Source organism: Telopea speciosissima, chromosome 1, assembly GCF_018873765.1.
Source record: "Telopea speciosissima isolate NSW1024214 ecotype Mountain lineage chromosome 1, Tspe_v1, whole genome shotgun sequence".
Lineage (NCBI taxonomy): Eukaryota > Viridiplantae > Streptophyta > Magnoliopsida > Proteales > Proteaceae > Telopea > Telopea speciosissima.
The window spans coordinates 27,658,287-27,682,441 of record NC_057916.1 but is presented as its reverse complement, the minus strand read 5'-3'; the positions used below and the strand labels follow the sequence as shown (position 1 = coordinate 27,682,441).

Below are 24,155 nucleotides of genomic sequence, written 5' to 3'. Positions count from 1 at the left end.
TGTCATGTTTAGTACACCATAATCTAGCCTTGCATGTTGATATAGGATGTATTATTAAAGGAGAATATTCGAAAACAAGCATCTAGTAGATAGACCGATTTATCCGGACGAGGTGGGTGCCTAATACCTTCCCACTCTCGTAACCTGACTACTTATCTTGAATCTCTGACCAGACCATATAGAATCACATAGCCCTTTCCGCTAATTCCGTATACGGCTACACCCATTGGGTCCTAGGCCCTAATCCTAGGTGGCGACTCTATTTCTTTATGAAGCATGATCTCAATCCCCATGATGATATGTCGGAAAGATATGCCGTTATTCATCGAAACCAATCCTTGTTGCCATAAGTCTGAGGAACCCTCGTCCCGAGGACCGCAATACTTACACATAGGCTAATTGGTCTAAACTGATCAGCTGATTCAGGTTTAGGGACTTTGGGAATAAGACAAATAAAAGTCCTATTAAGCTCCACAGGTAAGGTTCCAACATTAAAGAATTCCACAACATAAGAGAACAGCTCATCCTTTATTAGATCCCAATATTTTTGGAAAAAGAGTGGTGGGAATCCATCCGGCCCAGTAAAGGGGCCATGGCAAAGAGGCCCGACCGAACCTCCTCTAAAGAAGGTGGTTTACATAGTCTATCATTCGTATCAGTAGTCACAACAGGGTTTACAAGATTTAAAACATGGGACACAGCATCATTATCAACAGGTTCAGATGCATAAATATCTTAAAAGAAGGTGCATAAAATATCCGTAACTTCAGAGTCAGAAGAGGACCAAGAACCTGATGGGAGCTTGAGCTATAGAATTTTGTTGTGATTCCGTCGTTGCACCGTGGAGATATGGAAAAAAGAAGTGTTCTTGTTCCCACACTGCAACCACAAAATTCTGGACTTCTGCTTCCACAGCTCCTCTTCCTTTTGAAGCTCCTCATCTAAAAGCTTCTGAAGTTCTTCCTTACGGCTCAGGGAGTAAGTAGATGGTGAGAGACTTTGAATATGTTCAAGCTCATCTTTCAATCGCTTTATGTTCTCAAATATATTTTCAAACACCTCCTTATTCCATTTTTTAAACACGATCTGGTAGTTTTGGATCTTCCCCATCAGCTTTTGCACCTGCGTTCCTCCAGCGTTATAGGACCAACCTTCTCAGGCTGCATTAAGGCAATCATCATGCTTCAGCCACATGGATTCAAACCTATACGGGCGACATCCTCTAAATTTCCCTCCTTCAGCATCTACCACAATAGGCTTGAATTGAATCTCCTTAAGAAAATCCTAATCCGTTGGAAACTTTTTCAGAGAATCTCGAGCATATTGAAGTTAATAAATTTAAAAAAAAAAAAAACACACTTTGTTTTCAAATATAATTATTAAATAATAATTTAAATAGTTTTGTATATTATTTACAAAGTTTCCATGGAACTCGAAATTTCATCCTAATCATAGTTGGATATGTCTCTCAACTCAAGATATTTATTTTATTCGAGAAATGGATTCCATGTTAAGCATCTTTTCTATTCATTGATAAAATTGTGAATCTACAGGTGATAAAATTGTGAATCTAGAGGACAGATATATAAACAGTGTAAACATCAACCTTTGGTATACCAAAATGCATAAAGTTCAACTACAACGTAAGAACCTCCAAAATCTATAACCAAAATAACTATCAAAGTCACTTAAACAACTGAGAACAATTCATACAAAACTGATCTCTAATGATCCAGTTCAATATATATAATGGGTAAAGTTGTTTGTAATCAACCCGGTTATGACATAGTATTGTAACCAGGCTTATTTTTCAAAAGTTCTCGACTTTCTTCCTTTCTGTGATCAGAGGAAGATAATAATGGCAAAAATAAATAAATAAATATTAGAGATGTATGCATTTTGTGGACTATTGATTCTGTTGGTTCGATTTTGGACTATTAAATTCAGGGATGGACCCAAGACTTTAAAGAATTGAGATACTTTTGAGTTCCTCAATTTGCAGGGTTACATATGGTGGTTTATGAACATGGGTTTTCGGCTGGAAACAAATGTGTTCAGTGACGTACTGCAGTCTAAGATGTTCTCTGAACTTTCACATTGATACCTTATAGTGAAAATGAAAGAGTAGCAAACGCATTAACCATCAATCAATAATACCGGTAGCTTTGCAGCCCCCGGCCCTCTCTCTAGTCCATGCTTCTCTGCTTCTCCATCACTGCAAAACGGCGTGAGCCGTGAGGCACCAATCACCATCAATCAATAATACCGGTAGCTTTGCAGCCCCCGGCCCTCTCTCTAGTCCATGCTTCTCTGCTTCTCCATCACTGCAAAACGGCGTGAGCCGTGAGGCACCAATCACCATCAATCAAATGTGTTCAGTGACGTACTGCAGTCTAAGATGCTCTCTGCTTCACAATCTTTTGTGCCACTATCTCTGTATATTTCATCTCCTTAAGCTTTTCTGTTTTGATCACCGGTAGTGGGCAAGATTCAAGCGTCCAATTAACAGAGATTCAAGAGATTCACAAACAGTGAGGAAGTTGGAAGTGCTTCAAAGAGGAAGTCACTTCCCCAACTCCCTGCTCTCGATCCCACCCTCCCCCCCCCTGGACCTCGCCCCCAACCTCCGTCCTTCGCCAGCCTGCCCTCCTTTCCCCTCCCTTGACCCTCTACAACTCAACTCCCTCCTCCACCGCATATTCAGATCCTCTACGGCATTTTCCCCGTAGCGGTTTGAGTGGCGCACTGCAATGACCGCCTTATCCCTGCCCGAGCACCTTGATCTAGCAAGGGTAAGGTGGTCATTGACGTGAGCCCTATTTGTGCGCCGCTCAGACCACTACGGACAGCACACCATAGACAATCTGGATCCATCCCTCCACCGCCCGGCTCCCATCAATGCTCTCTCTCTTACGAAAGTACATTATTAGACTTTTTATAAGACTGCCAAATCATTTTTATGGAGGGTTAAAGAGTCTAGTTACAATTTGTAACCTGCTTGGTTACAAACACATGCACCCATAACCCCTTTTATTTTTTTTATATATTTTTTTTTGGGGTAGGATATGATATGATATGATAATCCAATGAACCGAATATTGTCACTAATTGCGAATATTTTAAGAAGGTTCAGCGAAGGGCAGGCAGTGCATACATGTAAATGCATTTTTAGTACACGAGTCACTTTCCAAACGATACTTTGAGAGCACAGATTATGACCCGACCCGATACATTTCTCAAATTAAGGCCTTTTTGGTTGCTAATTTTGTGAGGAAGAAGTTGGGGTGATTGGTTGCTTAGTTCGAATCTAGATCACCTGCTGGTGTGTAAACACTGTACGAATGGTAAGTGATGAAATTTATTCTGTTTACAGGGTATCTCTTTCATGGTTTGAGGTATCCGATAGTCCAATACGGCCAATATTGCAAGGTTTTTAAGGTGACCAATACCGTATATGCTATTATTTTATTTATTAAATATATCATACATATTGAATATATATGGGATTTTATCTTACATAACAGCAGTATTAAACACGTACCATATTATTATTATACCAGATCTATTTACTATTTAAATGTCGCTTGTATTCATACCTATTCTATTGCGTCTCTCTCTCTCTCTTCCAGAAATATTCATAAAAGCTAGGTAAAAGGAAAATTTTCGAGTGGTATGCCTTTTTCCTGTCCTGTCCCCCCCCCTCCCCCCCCCTCCCCGTAACAACTTCCCCCCATAACACAAATTTTACCTGGACAAGGGACAATGGGGCGATATTTTAACAAGTAAATTTCCTAAGATAAAATCAAAATAAAATAAGGATCCTTCTAGGTGTCACTATGTCTAGTGACATATAATACTTTACCATTTGCCATTTGGCAGTCCATGGGTAAGTCCATGTGGTAGACAACCCACACATACATCTCTGGACAAATTTTAGTCCAAAGTAAAAGCAAAGAGAGTTGCTAAAACTCGCATTCAAAGTTTTAGAAAAATTACTAAAATGTCATTAAATAGAGATGAATATAAAATAAAAATTCGCATCTTTGTAATTTTAGCTAATCCATCTAATCATTTTAAGCTGAAATTGTACCAATGAGATGCTTGCTTGGTCCTCCATCATATGGACTAACTCATGTACTACCATGTGGCAAATAGTGAAATGTTATGCTTCACTAGACATAGTGACAGGGAAGAAACCCTAAAATAAAAATATGAAATTTGGATGGAATGTACACATTCTCAAAAAAATAATTTCTACAGATTACATCTAGTAGGTTTGTTGTTGCAGGCTACCAGAATACAAGATCAAAAGAACAGCAAAAGTCATCAAGCATAAAAAGGGCAAAGGGGAAGGGAAAAGTAAATCATTCAACCGTCACACTTCCATACTGCCATGGATTGAACTCAATAGAACTGATATCAACCTCATCAATGCCATTCGCGCTATTTGCAGCAGCATGATGTGCTGTGTACTTTCCATTGTACTGGTACACTTCCAAGTCACCCCAAGGTGTAGGAGTGATTTCATCAGTGAAGTCAAACCATCTTGGAGTAAAATGCTGCCCTTTGGCCTCCCGATTTCTCTTTTCAGCTCTCTGCCTCTCCTCCAGACTGGAAAATAGATAGTTCGTCACAAATGAGATTTTATAATTCAGGAAAAGCATCTGTCATCAGTCTAAAAATGAAAAGAAAGACACAGACGACTCTCTTTGTTCTTGTTTCTAAGATCATAACATTTAACTTGTCCCAATCAAATAATATTTTATTAGGGTTTCTTACTCCTGTGAACAAAGTAGAGCAATATGAAAGACCTCGAACTTGAGGCACCCAAATGTAGTTCTGCCAAAAGTCGGAAAGTCATGAACACTGTCACCTAGAAAACCCAATCCTGAATGATAGAGACTAGATTAATTCTTTGTACTAAACCTAAAACTTGATTGTGGATCCAATTCTTCATTCCCAATCAATGGTGAATCCAACTCCATAAAAATGCAACTGACAAGAAAGAAAGAATTGGGTGGGTCACTATAGAACACCTAATAATTATATAGGTAGGAAATTTCCCTATAGCAAATTCTGTAAATCAATTAACTTCTATAATTTCACCCTTTCTTCGGTTCTACAATCACAAGATTCCATGTTCTAGTGGGATTTCCAGCTTAAATATCAATTGTACTAGATACCTAGTTAATCACCCAAGCATCCAAAGGCCAGGCCCAGAACCATGTTATACCCAGACCCAGACACCTGGCACATAATAGTGTTTTATGCCAGGTCCCAACCAACTGAAACAAGTGGCAGGAACAAGGTTTTAGGCCTCGGTTTCGCCACTGGTTTCGCCAGGCCACGAAACCGGTGAGATCTCAGCGAGATCATGCATTTTTTTTTTCTGAACTCGATGGCAGGTTTTAGTGGCCATATGGCCAAGATAGGAGCTGAAACTTGACATTCCCACTATTTTAGGCCTTCTAAACACAGTGGAACCATTAGTTTTTACAAGTTCAAACCCAAAATAGTACTTTGACCGTGGACCCTAAGTCGGTAGTCTACGGCGTGTGTGAGGTCTATCCTAGGCTATTCCACACAATATTTAAGACTCATATAATTAAAGTAGAAGACTAGAAGTGCAAAACAACTTAAATAAGCATTAGGAACTAAAATACATCAAACCATAAACCATTTAACCATTACATACTACATAGTTATGGACTGATTGTTCGACTGTTTGTTCATAATTGTTAGAAACTTGGAAAGAGACATAGTCACATAGATTAACTAAATCTTCAATGAATCAAGCTTTGACGAGGTGTTGGAGGTGTGATTTACCAAAAGAAATGAAAAAAAAATTACCCAAAGCTTTCATGAGGTGTTGGAGGAGTTTAGCAGCTTCAATCTTCAATGAATCAACCTTTGATGAGGTGTTGGAGGTGTGATTTGCCAAAAGAAATGAAAAAAATGACACAGGCGAGACAGGCGAGAGCGAGTCGAGATCTCATCGAGTTATGGTGTACTATGAGCTTTTAATAAGGTCTGGTTTGACCGAGTCAAACCGAAACGAGAAATAGCTCGAGATCTCGGCGAGATACCGAGATCTCAAGCGAGACATGGTATCAACTCTGTATCGCTTGTCATCTTGACTCGAGGTGCTACGAAACCGAGATAAAAGCTGTGAGATCTTGAACTATGGGCAGGAAATGCCAACAGTCAAGATCTTACAAGATTATCATCCACTTTGTTCCATCTATTTCACAAGTAAAAAACAATACTGTCCATAAAAATGACAGTAATTTAAATGCCTTGGACGGTTTTAATTCTAGGAATCTCTATGAAACCCATCAAAATGGTATCCCCTAACACCTGCAAGTGTGACATATATAACATGAGCCAACGAAGATGTTTTTCCCATTCTATTGTCCTGATTTGGATATCTACTGTTAATGTCAATATCTACGGATTATTTCTAAGATGCAAGGAACATGAACAAGACAGGACCGGAAACAAAGAAACACACACATGCATGGGAGATGAATAAGAGAAGAAAGTGGAGGGCCGGTAGGGAAGAAGAGATTATCAGAGTTGCAGGGGAGAGGGGAAATCACATAAGAGAGGGGGGGAGAAGAGTGCACACGCACAGCCACACAGGCTACTCCAACCATAACTCAACTATTCCATTCTATTCAATCTATCTCCAACGATGGGAAAATATATCATATATAAAGAGAAATAAAAGACTCCTAAAAATAAAGACCAACTCTCTAACTAGGAAACTAATTCAAATAAGGAAACTAAGAAAGAATTGGGAAACCAAATATCCTATATAGCTAACTTCTAAAATAAACATAATAAAATAAACTAAAAGACACTATTATTTCCCCAACTAACATAAATTCCTAAAATCCTACTAGATCCAAAAACTCAAACTAGACCCAGTTCACAACTTCACATCCATCTGGATACCCAACTGGGTTTGGGTCGGTCCAAGGTAGTATATCTACATCAATTCTCCTGGTGTTTAGAAAAAACTCGTCCATGAGTTTTGTAAAATGAGATAATCAATACCACTCGATTGGTACCCACAAACATTGGCTTTGATGGGGCGATGATCCAGTGCTTTCATGATCAACCATCACGATCATCCGATTGTCGTTAGCAAACGACATCTCTTTAATGCGAATCTGATCATGGGGTTGCACAACTGAAATCGGACCATCGATCAATTCCACAATTGCAACCTTGATTGGACCATGTACTTCAGTTTGATCGTCACTTTCGTTGTCCACATTTTCTTCCACATCTGATCCGCCTTCTGAAGATTTTATCATGCTTGACATCTTATCATAAAAGGTGTTATTACTTTCGGCAAGCTCCCAGAAACTTGTCTTCAAATTAAAAAGTTCTGTTTGCAATTTACGGAACCCATTACTATTCGAAAGGTGTAATTTGTATCAATCAACCTCCATTATGTAATGGATTTATGATAACAATGGCAGAATTGTAATTTATTGGACTGCAAACTAAAGAGAAGAAAAGAAGTGGGGAGTAACATATGGATGGGGACAGGAGAGGAGTACACTTAGAAGAAAATAAGAATAGAAGGGAAGGGGCAATTCTGAAAAGAAAAAAAAGAATAAGAAGTAACTAACGAATAAGTGGGAGAGGGGGTTCAATTCTGGAAATAGAGAAAACAGGCCCTAAAAGAGATAAGAAATACTTAATAGTTAAGGATATAATGGGAAAATAAGGGGGAATATGATGATGACTTATCGTGTTGCTTTGGAGAGGAGTGGAAATCAAGTCGGAGTGTTCTTCTCCCATTGAACAACCAGCAGAAAAATGGAGTTCGACTCCGACAAAGAGCGATGCGAATGACGTCTGGTACACTGGGAAGGAGGGATTCAAGCTTTGAATTGAAACCAGGTATTATTTGCAACCATAGTTCAAAATCTCGCGAAATTTCGGCGATATTTCGCCAAATTTCGTATATCTCGAGCTGTCCGAGATACGATACCAATCCGAAATGGAAAAATACCATATTTCGTCGATATCTCATGAGATATCGACAAAATATCGTGGACTCACGATATATCGCGAGATATTGAAAAAGTCACGTGCAATATTTCGAGTATTTCGGAAATTTCGGTCATCTCGTTTCGGAAATCTCGGTAATTTCGGTAATCTCGTTTCGAAAATTTCGGAATCTCGGTCATTTTGGCATTTTACACCCACAGAAAAATACCATATTTCGATTTTTTGGCGAAATTTCGGTATCTCGGAAATTTCGGTCAAACCGAAACGAAACGAGATTTAGTACCATGTTTACAACTCACGTCTGGTTTCAAGTATTATTTGCAACTCACGTCCCTCCCAGGTATTATTTGCAACTCACGTCTCTCCCAAGTATTATTTGCAACTCATGTCTCTAGGGCGAAGGGGGAAGTCGATTGTAGTTGTGGCGGAAAAAAAGGAAGCGATGGGGTTTGTCTCTGGGAGTCGTGGAAGGGGTCAAAGGAGTGTATTTGGGATGGGTTTGGGGTTTCAGCGGTAGCAGTGGGTTGGGAAAGGTTTTCAACTTACTTTTTTTTTTGGACAGCTGGATGATGTGTTCGCTGTCACAGTGGGAAAACATTTAGGATGGGTTTGGGGTTTCAGCTGTAGCAAAGGGTTGGGAAAGGTTTTCGACTTACTTTTTTTTTTTGACAGCTGGATGGTGTGTTCGCTGTCACAGCGGGAAAACAAAAGGAGGTGGGGTGTTGTTGTAGCAGTCAGGAGAGAAGGTTAGGTTGCTGTGGGAGTTGATGGGAAGAGAGTACAGGGGAAAGGAAAGGGATTGTACAGAGGGAGGAGAAACAGAATTAATGGGAAGGGAAGGAGATGGATCCTTCGGCTCGATACCAAATTGGTGGAGGGCCGGTAGGGAAAAAGGGAATATCAGAGTTGCAGGGGAGAGGGGAACTCACATACGAAGGAGGGGGGGGGAGAAGAAGAGTGCTCACGCACAGCCACACAGCTACTCAAACCATAACTCAACTATTCCATTCTATTCAATCTATCTCCAACGATGGGGAATTACATCATATATAAAGAGAAATAAAAGACTCCTAAAAATAAAGACTCTCTCTCTAACTAGGAAACTAATTCACATAAGGAAACTAAGAAAGAATTGGGAAACCAAATATCTTATGTAGGTAACTTCTAAAATAAACTAAAAGACAATATTTCCCCAAATAACATAAATTCCTAAAATCCTACTAGATCCAAAAACTCGAACTGGACCCTGTTCATCTCCATCTGGATACCCAACTGGGTTTGGGTCAGTCCAAGGTAGTGTATCTGCATTAGAATGGGGATACAGATACACTGATGCAGTAGCATTAACATGGTTGGACCATTATGAACCACTCTGGAAGCTCGAACCAAGAAGAACTGGGTCCAAACCTGGATTTCGATACGGGAGGAGTATTTACGGATTTATATATTTGTTGGGGTTATATTTGTAATCTGATAATTATTATTATAATTCGTGTTTAGCAGTCGATGTTAGCTAAGTTAGGAGTTTGAGATCAAGATGGTTTAAGACTCCTATGTTAGGATATGATCAAGAGTCTTTTCCCTTTTTCTTTATATATGTAAGCTTTCCATCAATTAGAGTTTAGTTGAATGAAATTTTTATTTTAGTTTATGTGGCTGCTGCGGTAGCATGAAACCAGGTCCAATTGGTGATTTCTTCTACTTCCCTGACCTGGATTGCTTCTCCTGATCCTTCGTTTCTCAGGTTGGATTCCTCAATCTTTTCTTTCACATTCTTCTCCTTCAATTTCTGTTTTTATTTCTATTACTGTTTCCCTTTTCTCTGTTGAGCGATATTGCTGGTCTTAGAAGAGTTCACTGGAACTCTATGTCTCTATCACTACCAATCAGATCGAGCTGAACTTTAGGAGTTAATTCTCACCCTTGGGCAACCTAAACTCCAGTCTCTTATCTCAAACCAATCCCACCTGCTGTGAGAAATTAACTTGAGACTAAACCTGGTTCAGCAACTACAGCTCCTCTCTGGTTCAGCAATTTATTTATAAAATATTCATCAAGCTTGTGTTGGAGAAAGAAGATGTCAATATAATTAGCGCTTTACGCACCCCAAGTAGGACTGGATGAAAGAATTAAGTTACAATTTTGGGAACACATGGATGGATTAGTGCAAGGTTATAATTAAGGAGAAAAGATTATTATAAGGGGTAATCTAAATGGACATGTTGGGGCATATCGTAGAGGCTATGAAGGCGTACATAGAAGTTATGTTTTTGGAGACAGGAATGAGGAGGGGATCTCAGTTTTAGATTTTTCGGTGGCTTATGATTAAATCTATTGTGAACACTTACTTTGAAAGGAGAGAGAAGCATTTAGTTACCTACAAAACTGGGCATCATATCAGCCAAATTGATTTCCCCTAACTAGAAGGTCCGAGTGGATTCTTTTGTAAGGATTGTAAGGTTATTCCGGGGGAGAGCCTGACAACTCAATATAGATTGGTGGTGATGGATATGTGCCTCATTACGCAGAATTGTAAATTAGGGGAGCCTACTTGCCCTAAGATAAGGTGGTGGAACTTAAAAGGAGGTTCCTTCGATTCATTTACTGATAAAGTGGTCAAATAAGGGAAGTGGGACTTTGAGGGAGACAATAATACGATATGGAACGAGATGATTAGTTGTATTAAGAAGGTTGCCAAAGAGTTTCTAGGGGAATCGAAAGGAAACCGTTATGCCCCTAAGGAGACTTGGAGGTGGGAGGATGAGGCTCAGGCAACCATTAAGTGCAAAGGACTAAGGAGGTAGAGGATCTACGAAGGTATAAATTTGTCAAAAATGAAGCTAAAGGAGATTGTGGGGAAAGCAAGGGCGAAGAAATATGAAGTTCTTTATAATAATTTAAACACAAAGGAAGGGGGAAAAGCTATCTATAATATACATAGTTGTCATGGCGTCCTGGCGCTGGAGCAATTGGCATATCGACCTTCGACATGGCTAATGTATAAATATCGCCCGATATGGCGTACATGGCGTCGCCATGGCGCCGCCATGGACACCATATCACAATATATGGGCATATCGGTCGATATTAGTTTAAAAAACTTAGGTTTTAAATTTTTTTTTTTTAAACCATTTAAAAGCTTAAATGCTTTTTCCTTCATTTGTATTGGTCACATTAACTTTAAAAATTAAAACCATTAAAGATTAAACAGTACACTTTAGTAGTATTCCCTAAATCCCTAATTGGAATTGAAATTTGGGGATTTTAGAAATCGCAAAGTTTGTCAAGACAGAATAGAGACTTCGTGAGACGTCTGGAGACTAAAGGAGTCTAGAAGACGAAGAAGAAAGAAGAAGAAGAAGAAGAACTGAAGCTACAAGTCTGCAACTCTCGGCAAGTTCGAACCCCTCCGGCAACCTCCAGGTAAGTAATTTTTTATTTTTTATTTATTTGGTTCTTCTTCTTCTCCAATCTCCTCCCAATCCTCCGGCGAGTGCGACTCGATCCTTCTTCTTCAGTTCTTCTTCTTCTTCTTCTTCTTCTTCAGTTCTTCTCACTTCTTCGTCTTCTTCACTTCCGGCATCTTTCTCCGTCAGTTCTTCTTCTTCTTCTTAACTTCTTCTTCTTCAGTTCTTCTTCTTGCCTTGCAGTTGCAGGTTTGCACACAGTGACAGACCTCTCAGCTTTTTGTTTTTTATTCCTTTTTTTCTTCTTCTTGCCTTGCGATTGCGAGCTTGCTTACGATCACAGACCTCTCAGTTTTTTTTTTACTTTTTTCTTCTTCTTGCCTTGCGATTTGCGAGCTTGCACATAGAAAGAGAAGGTGTTTTTTTATCTTCTTCTTGCCTGCACACACATCACACATACACAATTACACACCAGAGACAGTAGAGAGTCGAGAGACGAGAATGGGGGGGTGGAGGGATTTATTACAGCCGAGTAGTTCTCTCGTTTTTTTTTTCCCTTCTTCTTGCCTTGCGATTGCGAGCTTGCACATCACAAAGATGGTGTTTTTTTATATTTTTTCTTCTTCTTACCTTGCACACAGGCACACATACACAGTTATTTGATAGGCTAATTTATGTTTTCATACATTCATGAACACTAATGGATACTACACTTTCATGAATTAAACCATAGTATATTAGTAGTACACTTTCATGCTGATTTTTTATGTTATAGGATATATACTATAGCATACTAAATGACATTAAAAATAGAGAAAATAAAAAATAAAACATGGTCGACATGCTCGCCATGGCAACGACATATCGATATATCGACATGACACCCCTCCACCGACTTGGATCGCCGTGACAACTATGATAATATAGCTAGGATGACAGAAAGGAAGAGTAGAGATTTTTACTATGTTAGATGTATTAAAAGTGAAGATGGTACAGAACTAGTAAGGGATGAAGACATTAAGGAGAGATGGAAAAAGTATTTCCACAACCTACTAAATGAAGTCGTACTGAGTAATAGTGCCCCAGAAGACTGCATTTACTCATCTAGACACCACAGGGCGTAGATATATTAGTAAAATTAGGGTGACTAAAGTTAAAGAGGCTTTAAGAAATATGAAAGAAGGCAAGTGATGTAGTCCTAGATAGGTAGGAGACCTACTAGGAGCCAATTCAACCAGGATCTAATCTGAACAAGTCATCTGAATGGGTGAAACTTGAGTTTTAGGTCAAAATTAGGGTTAAAGTTAGGTTTAGGTTAGGGTTGTCTTATATAGTAATGATGGGCAGGTGTAGGGAATTCTAATGGTATAGGTTTTATGATGTTTGAGTGAATGGAAGTAGGTTAGGTGAGTTGGGCAGCAAGATAAGGTTATTTGAGACAATTCCTAATGGAGGTAGGAGAAGGGGATTCTAGGGTTTACAGATATGATTAGGTTACTAATTTCAGAATTAACATGTCATGAAATCAACTACTTATTCTGAGCATGAAATCAGAATCGAGTATGGTTGAAGGTCTGAAACTGTGCTTTAATGGAGGTAGCGGCAGAATGGGAAATATGAGAATATATTCAAATCAGGCCACAGGAATTAGGTCAAATTTGAATCACTTCCCAAATTAGGGTTAATAGAGGTATGGTGAAAATCTGAGTTCAATCGGATCAAATAACAAAAGGGGTTGCTGGTTCGAATGGACAGCACTAGGATTTAGGTCAATTCCTAGGGTTTGAGTTGGATATTGGGAAAGGGGTTTATAGGGTATTAATGGGCAGGTCTAGGGGGTCAATATGGTATAAAAAGGTTAGGGTTTGGATGAGTTTTGAAATTTTGCAATTTTGGGCAAAATTGAATTTTAGGGTTTTGGGTTTGGGTTTTAATGGAGCAAGGAGATGAAGGGGTTAGAGTGGGAGTTTGGGGCTGAAACTTGGATCGAGTGTCAACAATGATGCAAGGGATGTTTGCTGAAAGTTTGGTTTGAAACTGATGGACAGATTCGAAGTTATGGAGGTTTCCTGGTAGAAGTAGGAGAGAGGGGTAAAAACTGTAATTTCAGACAATCAGCTAGGTGGATGGTGCTGAAATTTGAATTGAGTCTCTCTTAGGGTTTGAGGAAGACTCGGTCAAATTTTTAGCAAGTTTTAATGGTTAGATTTGGCTGGGCAGAATTCTCACAAATATCACCTTGTATGTGACCTTCTAAAAGGAAGAAGAATAGTTGCAGAATTTCTTACTTGTTGCAGGTCTTCAATGGCAGCAGCTTTGAAGATGAACAATGGGGTCTCCCGATCTTCACGATGCAAGGAGTCGATTGGAGATCCACCAATCCCTTCCACCTTGAGATCCACAAGGATATACACTCACAAAGAGCAGTAGCAATGGCAGCAAGCATAAAGCTAATTTTTATTAATCAAATTCGTATGTAATGCTGGCCTCCCTTACAAACTTATATAGAAGACTCAAAAATAGACTCAGACACTAAAAATGAATAGCCTAACCCAATCCTTAACCTATTAGGCAACTTAAACTAACTAGGAAACTAAAATACTAAAAGAAATATACTCAAAACATGGCTGAACTTATAGAGTCCTAATCCAGCCCAACTTACATCACATGATACCACTTAAGTTGTCACATGACCACTTAACCAAGTCACATGATCACTTAAATTGAACCAATTGGATGCAACCAATTTGAACCGATTCAATTATAAAACATTAAAATAAACTAAGTATTGGGCTAATCCCGTATGCAACCTATATATCCATATTTTAGGCCCATAAAAGTGGCCTATTACATTAGAAACTCATGGGATCAAATGCCCAACATGTACGTAACCCAACCCTAGCCTTATTCCTAATGAAACAAGCCCTATTTGGTGATGAATCTGCATCAGCAAGGCTCCAAGCCCAAACAGGATCCCAATAGAAGTATAGAAGAGCTTAGGAATATGTGGTTTATCTTGGCTAACCACGTTGTTTAATAAAATTATGAGCACTAGGAAAATGCCAGATGAATGGAGGAGAAGCATAGTGGTCCCAATTTACAAAAATAAATGTGATATTCAGAGTTGCAATAACTATAGAAGCATAAAACTAATGAATCATACTATGAAGTTATGGGAGAGGGTTATTGAAACCCACCTAAGAAAAGAAATTACTATTTTGGAGAACCAATTTGGTTTTATGCTTGGAAGATCCACTATGGAATCTATTTTCGTACTTACGAGGTTCATGGAAAGATTTAGAGAAGGTAAGAAGGATCTCCATATTGTTTTTATTGACCTAGAAGAAGCATACGATAGAGTCCCTAGAGAGTTGATCTTGCATATTCTTGAGAAGAGAATGGTTTCAAGTAAATACGTTGACATAATCAAAGATATGTATGATGGTGTGGTAACTAGTGTAAGAACTATGGGGGGTCAAGGTTGTGAATTCCCAATTACAATTGGGTTACATCAAGTATCAGCCTTAAGCCCTTATTTGTTTGCGCTAATCATGGATGATTTAACTAGAGATATTCAAGATGAGGTTCTTTAGTGTATGTTTTTTGCTGATGATATAGTATTGGTGGATGAGACAAAAGCAAGTATTAACACCAAGTTGGAATTGTGGAGATCAATCTTGCAATCAAAAGGATTTAAGATAAGTAGAACAAAGACAGCGTATATGGTGTGTAACTTTAGTTACACTAGAATGGTTAATAAGGTGGAGAAAATTGATGAGAGGGAGATACCACAAGGTGAGTATTTTAGGTATATGGGCTCAATCATAAATAGAGGTGACATAGAGGATGATGTTGCTCATTGAATTAAAATATGATGGATGAAGTGGAGAGGCGCGTCCGGAGTATTGTGCGATCGATGTATTCCTTTAAAGCTTACAGGAAAATTTTATCGAACTGTCATACGACCGGATATGATGTAGAGGATGTTAAAATGGATGTGTGCCAAAACTAGGAGGGATAAAGTAAGGAATGATCACATTAGAGCTGATTTGGGAGTAGCTCTGATACACGATAAGCTACAAGAAAGTTGTTTGAGGTGACATGGCCATGTACAACAGAGGTCTTGGGTTGCTCTAGTACAGAGAATTGACTTGATTCGGATTTAAAGAACTAAAAGAGCCAGGGGCTGGCCTAAAACTACCATAGGGGAGGTGGTGAGGAAAGACATGCATAGCTTAGGACTTGTATCATGTATGACTTCGAATAGAGCTGAATGGAGAGCAAGGACCCATGTAGCCAACCTCATTTAGTTGGGATAAGGCTATGATGTTGTTGTTGTTAAGCTTCTTATAAAATCACTCAAAAGCCCCTCTGTTTCTGAGAGTTTAAATCTATATAAACCCTATCTTATTCAGAATTCCAGAAAAAACCCTTATTTCCCAAGTCTTGTTCTTGTTTACCTTACCTAAAAGGTTCTGAACTTCAATATATTTTCAGAGTTGCTATTGTCACCTGTGGGCCCATAGTAACCCAAAATTAGGATTTTGGAACCCTAGGTTGCTTTACACACACAGACACAGAGTGTAAGAGAGAAACCTGCTCTTTTCAGCACCAGCTTTCGATAAATCGCCCTTCTCAAGTGCATATCTATCCGGACGCAAACGAGAATCAGATGCCAATAACTTTCTGGGTGCAGTGTCAAAGCTGTTTATTTTATGTGCAAAAAATGTATACTGGAACTTGTCATTCTGTGGAACATCAGCCACCCTCCATACCTGTCAAGCAATGCCAACAGAATAACCAGAGATTAGTGCAGTTTACAAAAAAAATGGTCATTTTTATACAAACTAAGAGAAAACCCTGAAATGACAGCAAACTTTTTTTTTTTGGAAGGGTGGGGGGAAGGGGGAGCTGAATAGTCTTGTGTGTGACACCTCAAGAATCAAAACATAATAACCATCAATTTTGATGCTAGGAAAACCTCCCTCATAAGTCGTAACATAAACCCAAAAGTAGGTACCGTAGGGATGGCAACAGCCAGCAGGGTTGGCTCAGAGCAGGATTCACCATTTGTGACCTTTTAAAAGATCACTGAACCATTATTGACCCACAGTAAGAAGCACGCATTGCGCTCACCAATATTAATTGGGATGGACACCACTGGGTGGATACAGGGTACCCAGGGTTTTCCAAATACTTAAAACAAACCTGGTAGGGTCATACCATACCCAAACCATTAGGGGTGGGGCAGCACAGCACTGGTTGAACCCAGCCATTGCCATCATTAGGGCAGTATCAAGATTCAAGCAAGCAAATCCCCACCACAAAAAATTGGAACATTAAGAAATATTGTTTCATTAATTTCAGAAGGCAAAGAAAGAATCCATAAAATTAGACATGCTCACCAATAATATATGATGTGGATTTAATATGGATCAGATGGGACGAAACCTTGAGGGAATATTACATTTTACAAAGAAACTGAAGATTAATCTCTACCATACCCTTCTCTTCTTCCCTCTCCCCTACTTTTTTTATGAATACTTACCATTCATAGTTTTTCAAGCAGTCAATTATCTTTCAGTTCTTTTACAACTTTACAAGCAGAGCAATATGAGTCCAAGCAGGAGCATACATGCTTAGAGAAATTGCCACAAAAAAAAAAAACCCACGTCTAGGTCCACATACCGAAGTGAAATTAGAAGTTTTATGGCCAAACTATGTGAGAGATGAAAAGCTGAATAAGATGAAATGTAACAGTCTTCAACCACAAGAATGTAATATCCAGCTATCTAGTAAATCATGGCAGAAATGCATGGACTTTTTATTCAATTCAACAGTTAATCCAAAATTTTAGGTAGCATGGGCTATCCTTATCATCAATACTACCTAACCCTTCTCTCAACTACTTGGGATATCTATAAACCATGGAACGAGGTCTCACCGAGATCTCTCAATCTCCGAGAGATCTCGGTTTTTTTAAGGCCCGGGACGAGAGAGTGGACGAGTTAAGGAAACAACATCGACTCGAGATCTCGGTACTATCTCAATATTTTACATTAATTGTATTATTTCTACTACTAAATTATGTGTATAATAAGGCCTATTAGTACATCATTGCCTACCCACCTAGGGTCCGAAATCAAACTCCTATTTGGACTTTGATATTTCAAGAATCTGATAGTGTCATTGTGTTTAAATGGCCCAAAATAGGCTTTTTACCAAGTTTCATGACCTAACTAGGTCAAAAATCCATTGAAACCAGGCTTCGAGTTCAAAAAAAAATTCACCAACTCGCCGAGATCTCGGCCCAACTCGGTTTTCTGCCTGGCCGAAACCAAGACCTTGAACCATGCTATAAACTGTACATATCCATCCATTCAAGCCTATCAAGGGAGATATCCTCTGCTAAAGAATGAGCACTCTGATCTGCCAACTACCCCACTTTAAATTCCTTCTAGTCTTTCACCTTTTTCTTCTCCCACAGTCTTCAATCTACACCAAACCACCAATAATATCATTAGCTTTCATCCATAACAAACTCAGCCTACTTCCCTTTCTTTTTTTCCTTTCCCCAAACTCATCCCCCCCCCCCCCCCCATACACACACATGGTGATGAGGTATATGGGTATCTGGAGAGTTCCCTCTAAAAAATTCATTTCCAATTCTATCATTTACAGCAAGAACATAATAATTTGACTACATCCACTGCAAACAGAACAAGAGGATTATGATCAGAATCATGTTTCACCCAAAAATTGAAAGAAAAACCATCTCACTAACTCATATTGACAGATGGGGGAAATTCCCACAATGGTGCAATAGAAACACACACTTGAACATAAAGCACGATTTAATACTCCAATCCTACTGTTGAGTTCATTATAGTGTAAAATTAGCAAACACAACCAACGGAAGTTAAGATAAAAATTTCACCTCTTTAAGTTCAGTGCCTGAGAGTGGCTCGCCTTCCATGTCACAAGGTTGATAACTCATTGACTCATTCCATTTCCCAGTCATCAGTATTTTAGGCTCCTCGGCGGCATTATATACATATCCATCCACTTCATACCGACCAGCCCTACAACCAATTACCACTTCTAGTAAGAAGCCATACATGAGTGACGAAAAAAAAAACATACAAGGATAAGGTAGGGGAACAGGGGTTGGAGATAGTGAACTGAGAAATGCAGAGGAAATGCTAGATGAAATCGAATCAAAATATTTAACTAAGCATTCATTTCTTAGGCCTCAACCCAAAAAGCTCACAAACAGATGTGCAATAAAGCCATAATTCACAATCAATCATCAATGGAAATATCAAATACACCAACATATATCTGCAATATTTAATGTGAGATAGGATCACCAAACACCATCTAGAATTTAAAATAGACTATGTTATACAGGAACAAGAAAAAGAGAATAAAGCAGTATGTGAAGGAAGGATAACAAATGCTCTACCATCCATAGATATGTGCCTTGAAAATACCTCTAGCTACATTAAATAAAAAGCATAAAATCCATCACGAAAGGTAGTGATATAGGCTTACCCAAACCAGCCGCATGGTTGAAAATATAGCACAACTTTGTCCCCAGTTGTCAAGTTTGTCAAGATCATCTCCCCAGGAGAATCAACCCAGGTCCGACCAAATATAAGGTTGTTAACTTTAGTGGGAGGAGGAACTAAATCGAGGACTACACCATCTCTTTTAAGGGTCACGCGTGTCCTGCTCACCATATAATACAAAGACATAAGCAACTATTTGCCTCCAATACAGTGTTAAGACTTAATTAAGTCATTCAAACATAATAAAGAGAGAGTTGGGGCATAGTTGTCTAGGTGTCGTCCAGGCGTCCAGGCCTCCTCCAATACCTTGGGTCACCTAGTTGCCATGACAACTATGGCTGGGAAGAGCCTACTGATTGCAACAACAATATGTGAAAGATCAAATAAGAATTCAAGATGAGCGTGTGCAAGTAGGGAAAGGCAAATCCTGATAAAAAGCATTGACAGTGAAATGAAATATTTTTTAAAATAAAACAAAAATAAAGTAAAACTTTGCAGAAAATTAGGGACATCAATGTCTTGAATTCAGAATGGGTTCTGGCTCACCAGAACCAAATCCACTCCATGAACACTGCAGATCATGACAGATAAGGGAAAAATTAACATATCAAGACTGGGAGGAAGGAGGAGAAGGGGAACGGGGGAGAGGGAGAGAGACTTAAAACCTACATAATTTCTGAAGGTACAAACCCAAACAAATCATGGAATTAATTCCAACAAACCAAACCAGGTCCCAAAACCTGAATGGATCATCCCTATGTGTAATCCTTCGGTCCTAAAAACCAAACCTAAAAGGTAACTGCAAACCACCTATCTTCACATTATTGTTCTACAGAAAGTCTTTCCACTCAAGCTACACAAGGGAATTTACAATTAATGTGTATAAACTATGTGCTCTAAATAAAAGGTTTTTTTTTTTTTTTTTTTTTTTTTTTTTTTGGGGGGGTGGGGGGTGGGAGTGTTGCAGTAATTTAATAAAGTACATAACTTTGAGAAGATTCCAAAAGAAGAAGAACCTTTTTCTTCTTATTTTCGGACGGGGGGTGGGTTTGGGAGGGAGGGAGATATTCAGCTCACCTTCCAAGAGGATAGACGTCAACTGAATTTCCTAAAAATTTGGTTTTTAGTTTGGATGTGACATCATAAGTAAAATGTTCATTTTCCGCATGCCCAGCACTCATTGGAGGGTGATGGCTCACCTGAAAAGGAATTATAACACATTAAACCATCAAGAACTAAGAAAACATGGTAAAAGATTCCCACGAGGCCTGACATCAATGTTAATGCCCCAGGGGGAGGACCAAATGGCATGTAAGAGTTTTACCAGAACAAAAACATGTATAAGAAAATATCAAAAGCAAAAGAACCCAAGAGTAAAACAAATGTAAGGAAAATCTTGGTCCCAAATAACTCACCTGCTCTGAAATGAAAGTAATCCCACCATGATTAACCATTTCATAAGTCTCGCCAAGTATAGGATTAAAAGGTTTCCAAGTTCGTTGGTACGCAAAGTAGACAGATATTGCCCATGACGCTGCAAGTGAAACCATAAGTTCTTGTATATGAAATACATACACGTACAAACACTTCAATCCATGTGAGTACTTACAAGCATAAACCAACCGCATGTAGGGATCCTCACATTCATCAGCATGATCCAACAAATAGGAGTACTCCATTAACTGTGACAATCAAAGTCGTTAATCATATTATTCTATGAGCAAAAAACAGCATCAATTGTATTACATAAACATTATACACATGAAAATTGAAAAAAGCACATAGTACACACCTCTGCCATTTTCTGAAGCATTGTCATTGGCTCAAAAATAATGACTGGAAGTGTTACCATTGATGTAACATCTGAACCTATATACTTGTGCATCATCTTCCAGTAACCGTCTCTATCCTACAGGAGAACAAGAATCAAAAACATATAAAGATATGGAAAACTGCAAAAGTACTCCAAACTCACCAAAGCTTCATCCGAGCATAACAAGTACATCCACAAACCTTTTTTTCACATGTTAAAGAAGAATGGAAACTGTAATCAGCAGGTAGAATTTCCATCACACACAAATGCATTGGAGCAGAGCTAAATTGGTTGGTGTTATTCCATGAGAACATGTGGTTGCAGATCCCCAAATTATCAATCATGCATCAGATCAGGCACACATATGTATGTCTGTGTGTGAGAGGGAGAGAGATTTATATTTATTTCATTTAATTAATAACTAGGCCATAGTAGAGCCAAAAATGATAATCATTGCATCCATTGCCTTGCCTTGTTCTGGTCGCTGATAAGGTTCTAAATCTGAAGATTAGTTACAATACACACAAAAGAGCTCTATCACAACTCATGAAAGCATAGAGCATTTACCTACACTTACGAATGCCCTTTGTTTAATTGCCAGACTATATACTCCTAACAGTCAACTAGTCAACCCAGCCTCATATCCCCAATATCTCAAATGTGTACGCTCCAAAGGTTTTACACTGTTTCAAACTAAAATGGGCATAAAAATGAAACTGTTCAACCAAGGCGTATACTGCAAAAACATTTTTCTTTCTTAAAAGTTGAACCATCCTTTCCAATGAAAAGATCCATTGACCCACATGGCACTCATAACAAATGCTATTTTCCTCTTACTCATCGTTTTTCTGTTAGTGCTGATGTTATATTCTTTGAGGGTACTTCCTATTTTCCTTCTGAAGGACAACTTTTTGATATTCCTGTTCATTCTATTCACAAGGAAGAGCTCTATGATATTCCTCTCTCTACTCCATTGGATCTAGAGAAGCCTGTAATTTCTGTCCCACTTTTTGCCAAACCTATCCAAGTATATCAATGGCGACATACGTGAAGTCAGCCTAATGCTCCCACTATCCAATCGGCTACTTCATTTGAGGGTCCTTTCCTTCACATTCCTATCGCCCTCTAGAAAGGTACTCGTACTTGTACAACCAATCATGCAATTGCTAATTTTGTCTCTTTTACTCACTTAACCTCTTCGTTTCATAATTTTTCTTTGTCATGATCTGCCATATCACTTCCTAAATCATATCAGCAGGCATTGCAGTACCCTGGTCGGAAGTAGACAATGGATGCTGAAATGGCTACTTTACAACATAATAGAACTTGGGAATTGACTGATTTATCTCCAATAAAACAAGCAGTTGGATGTTGTTAGGTTTATGCTATTAAGTATCATACCAATGGTCAGTTGAAAGATTAAAATCACGTTTAGTTGCCAAGGGATGGCAGAGTTCTAAAAAGGATGAGGGCATTGAAGAGAGGTGGAAAGAGTACTTCTATGGGCTTCTTAATGAAGACCATGGTTCAAAAACTCGTCTCGAACAGCCATCTCGACCAGGTAGAGTTTTCCGAGTTCTCGCGATCTCGACAAGACTCTGTACTTTTTTTTTTGTTTCGGTGGGCTAATGGCCACAGTTGGCTCTGAAACTTTAAGGGAAGCTTGTTTTAGTCTTCATAAACATATTTAAAGCTTCAAATTGGAAAAAAATAATACCTAATTTGATGTTTTGGATTTGCAACCTTGGTTGGCAGTATTACTGTGAAGTGTTCACAATGCATATTACATAGACACCCAACCCAAGTACAATAAATAATACATAGTTCACAATACATATACATAGTCCCAAGTCCCAACAATACAATACTAGACTCTAGGAGTACTGAGGAGGTCGAGATTCTCGAAATATTCGAGATTTCACCGAGATTTCTCGAAATATTCGAAAAAATTGCTCTTTTTTTATTTCGCATGCTATCTCGTCTCGACCAGGTCGAGTTTTCCGAGATCTCGGCGCGGCGAGTTTTAGAACTATGATGAAGACTCCACGAGTGATAGGGCTGTGGAAAGAGACATCACTCGTAGAGACACCTCTTCGCATAGATATATACGCCAAATTAGGATGCCTGAAGTAAAAGAAGCCATAAGAAAGATGAAAGTAGGTAAAGCTCCAGGCCCAAACGAGATACCAATTGAGTTGTAGAAGTCTGGAAGAATATGGGATTTTGTGGTCTATCTTGGTTAACCAAGTTGTTTAACAAGATTATGGCCACTAGGAACATGCCAGATGAATGAGGAAAAGCATTGTGGTCTCAATTTATAAAAACAAAGGATATATTCAGTTATGGGAGAGGGATATTGAAACCATGGTTCAAAATCTCGCGATATTTTGCCGAAATATCGCTTAATTTCGTATATCTCGAGCTTACCGAGATGCGAAATCAGGTCGAAATGAAAAAATACCATATTTCGTCGATATCTCGTGAGATATCGACGAAATATGGTATTTTGGCTTAAAGTGTCACGTGAAGGGGGGCTTTAATACAATATTTCACAGATTTCGGTCCATATTTCGACCGAGAGCTGCATTTGCTAAGGAATTTCAGTCTTTTGCCTATTCTTCCACTCTTCCAAGCTCTCATCCAACACTCTAGCCATTGTTCAAGCACATTGTTGTCGGATTTTCGCCGGTAAACTCATCAGAGGGTCATCTAAGCTCATCATCCAAGCCTTTTTCCACTATTTAAGGTAAATTCTATTCCTCTAAAACTATTTTTTTGAAAAGACTATGTACAAATTTTGTTGGATGGTGATGATATTAATATATGTTAGACACCGGAGGCCGATCTATAGCCTCACGGTGTCGAAATTTTTTTTCCATATGTATTTTTTATTTTTTTTTTTATGGTTTTAAAAATTCATTTTCCTACAATTAAAATAGGAAATAATTAGGTGTAATATGACTTAAATGGTAATGAATTAAATATATGTTAGACACCAATGGCCGATCTACGGTTTCACGGTGTCGGATTTATTTTTCTGCTCTTAAATAATTATTTTTTTCAGAAATTAAGAAAAATATATAAAACAGGAAAAAAAAAAAAAACAGAAATAAATAAGGAAAAATATGAGTTTTAAGTTTAAAAAATAATGAAAAAATATGAAAGTTATTTCTATATGTTTTGAAATGCATTACATGTATATTATGTTTACTAATTTTTGGTTTTGTTGTGTTAGGTCAATACTTATATTAACATTATATATAAAAAATTGATTTTAATTATATGAAAAATATAAGGGTTAAGGGAAAACTATTATAAAACTATACAAGTGTATTA

General features: G+C 38.4%; 1 protein-coding gene across 1 annotated transcript in view; it reads right to left on the bottom strand.

Moving 5' to 3' along the window:
• Window positions 1-4,241: 4,241 nt before the first annotated feature.
• The window catches only part of LOC122671097 (oxysterol-binding protein-related protein 3A-like), a 37,407-nt gene continuing 17,493 nt past the window's right edge, over window positions 4,242-24,155 (bottom strand). The window contains exons 3-10 of the mRNA XM_043868200.1: window positions 20,799-20,915; window positions 20,616-20,688; window positions 20,422-20,540; window positions 20,084-20,205; window positions 18,990-19,166; window positions 18,373-18,517; window positions 16,032-16,210; window positions 4,242-4,611 (exon numbers count right to left, since the gene is read on the bottom strand). Coding sequence (XP_043724135.1) covers window positions 4,365-4,611; window positions 16,032-16,210; window positions 18,373-18,517; window positions 18,990-19,166; window positions 20,084-20,205; window positions 20,422-20,540; window positions 20,616-20,688; window positions 20,799-20,915 — 1,179 coding nt within the window. The 3' untranslated portion in view covers window positions 4,242-4,364. The remainder of the gene's footprint in view (window positions 4,612-16,031; window positions 16,211-18,372; window positions 18,518-18,989; window positions 19,167-20,083; window positions 20,206-20,421; window positions 20,541-20,615; window positions 20,689-20,798; window positions 20,916-24,155) is intronic.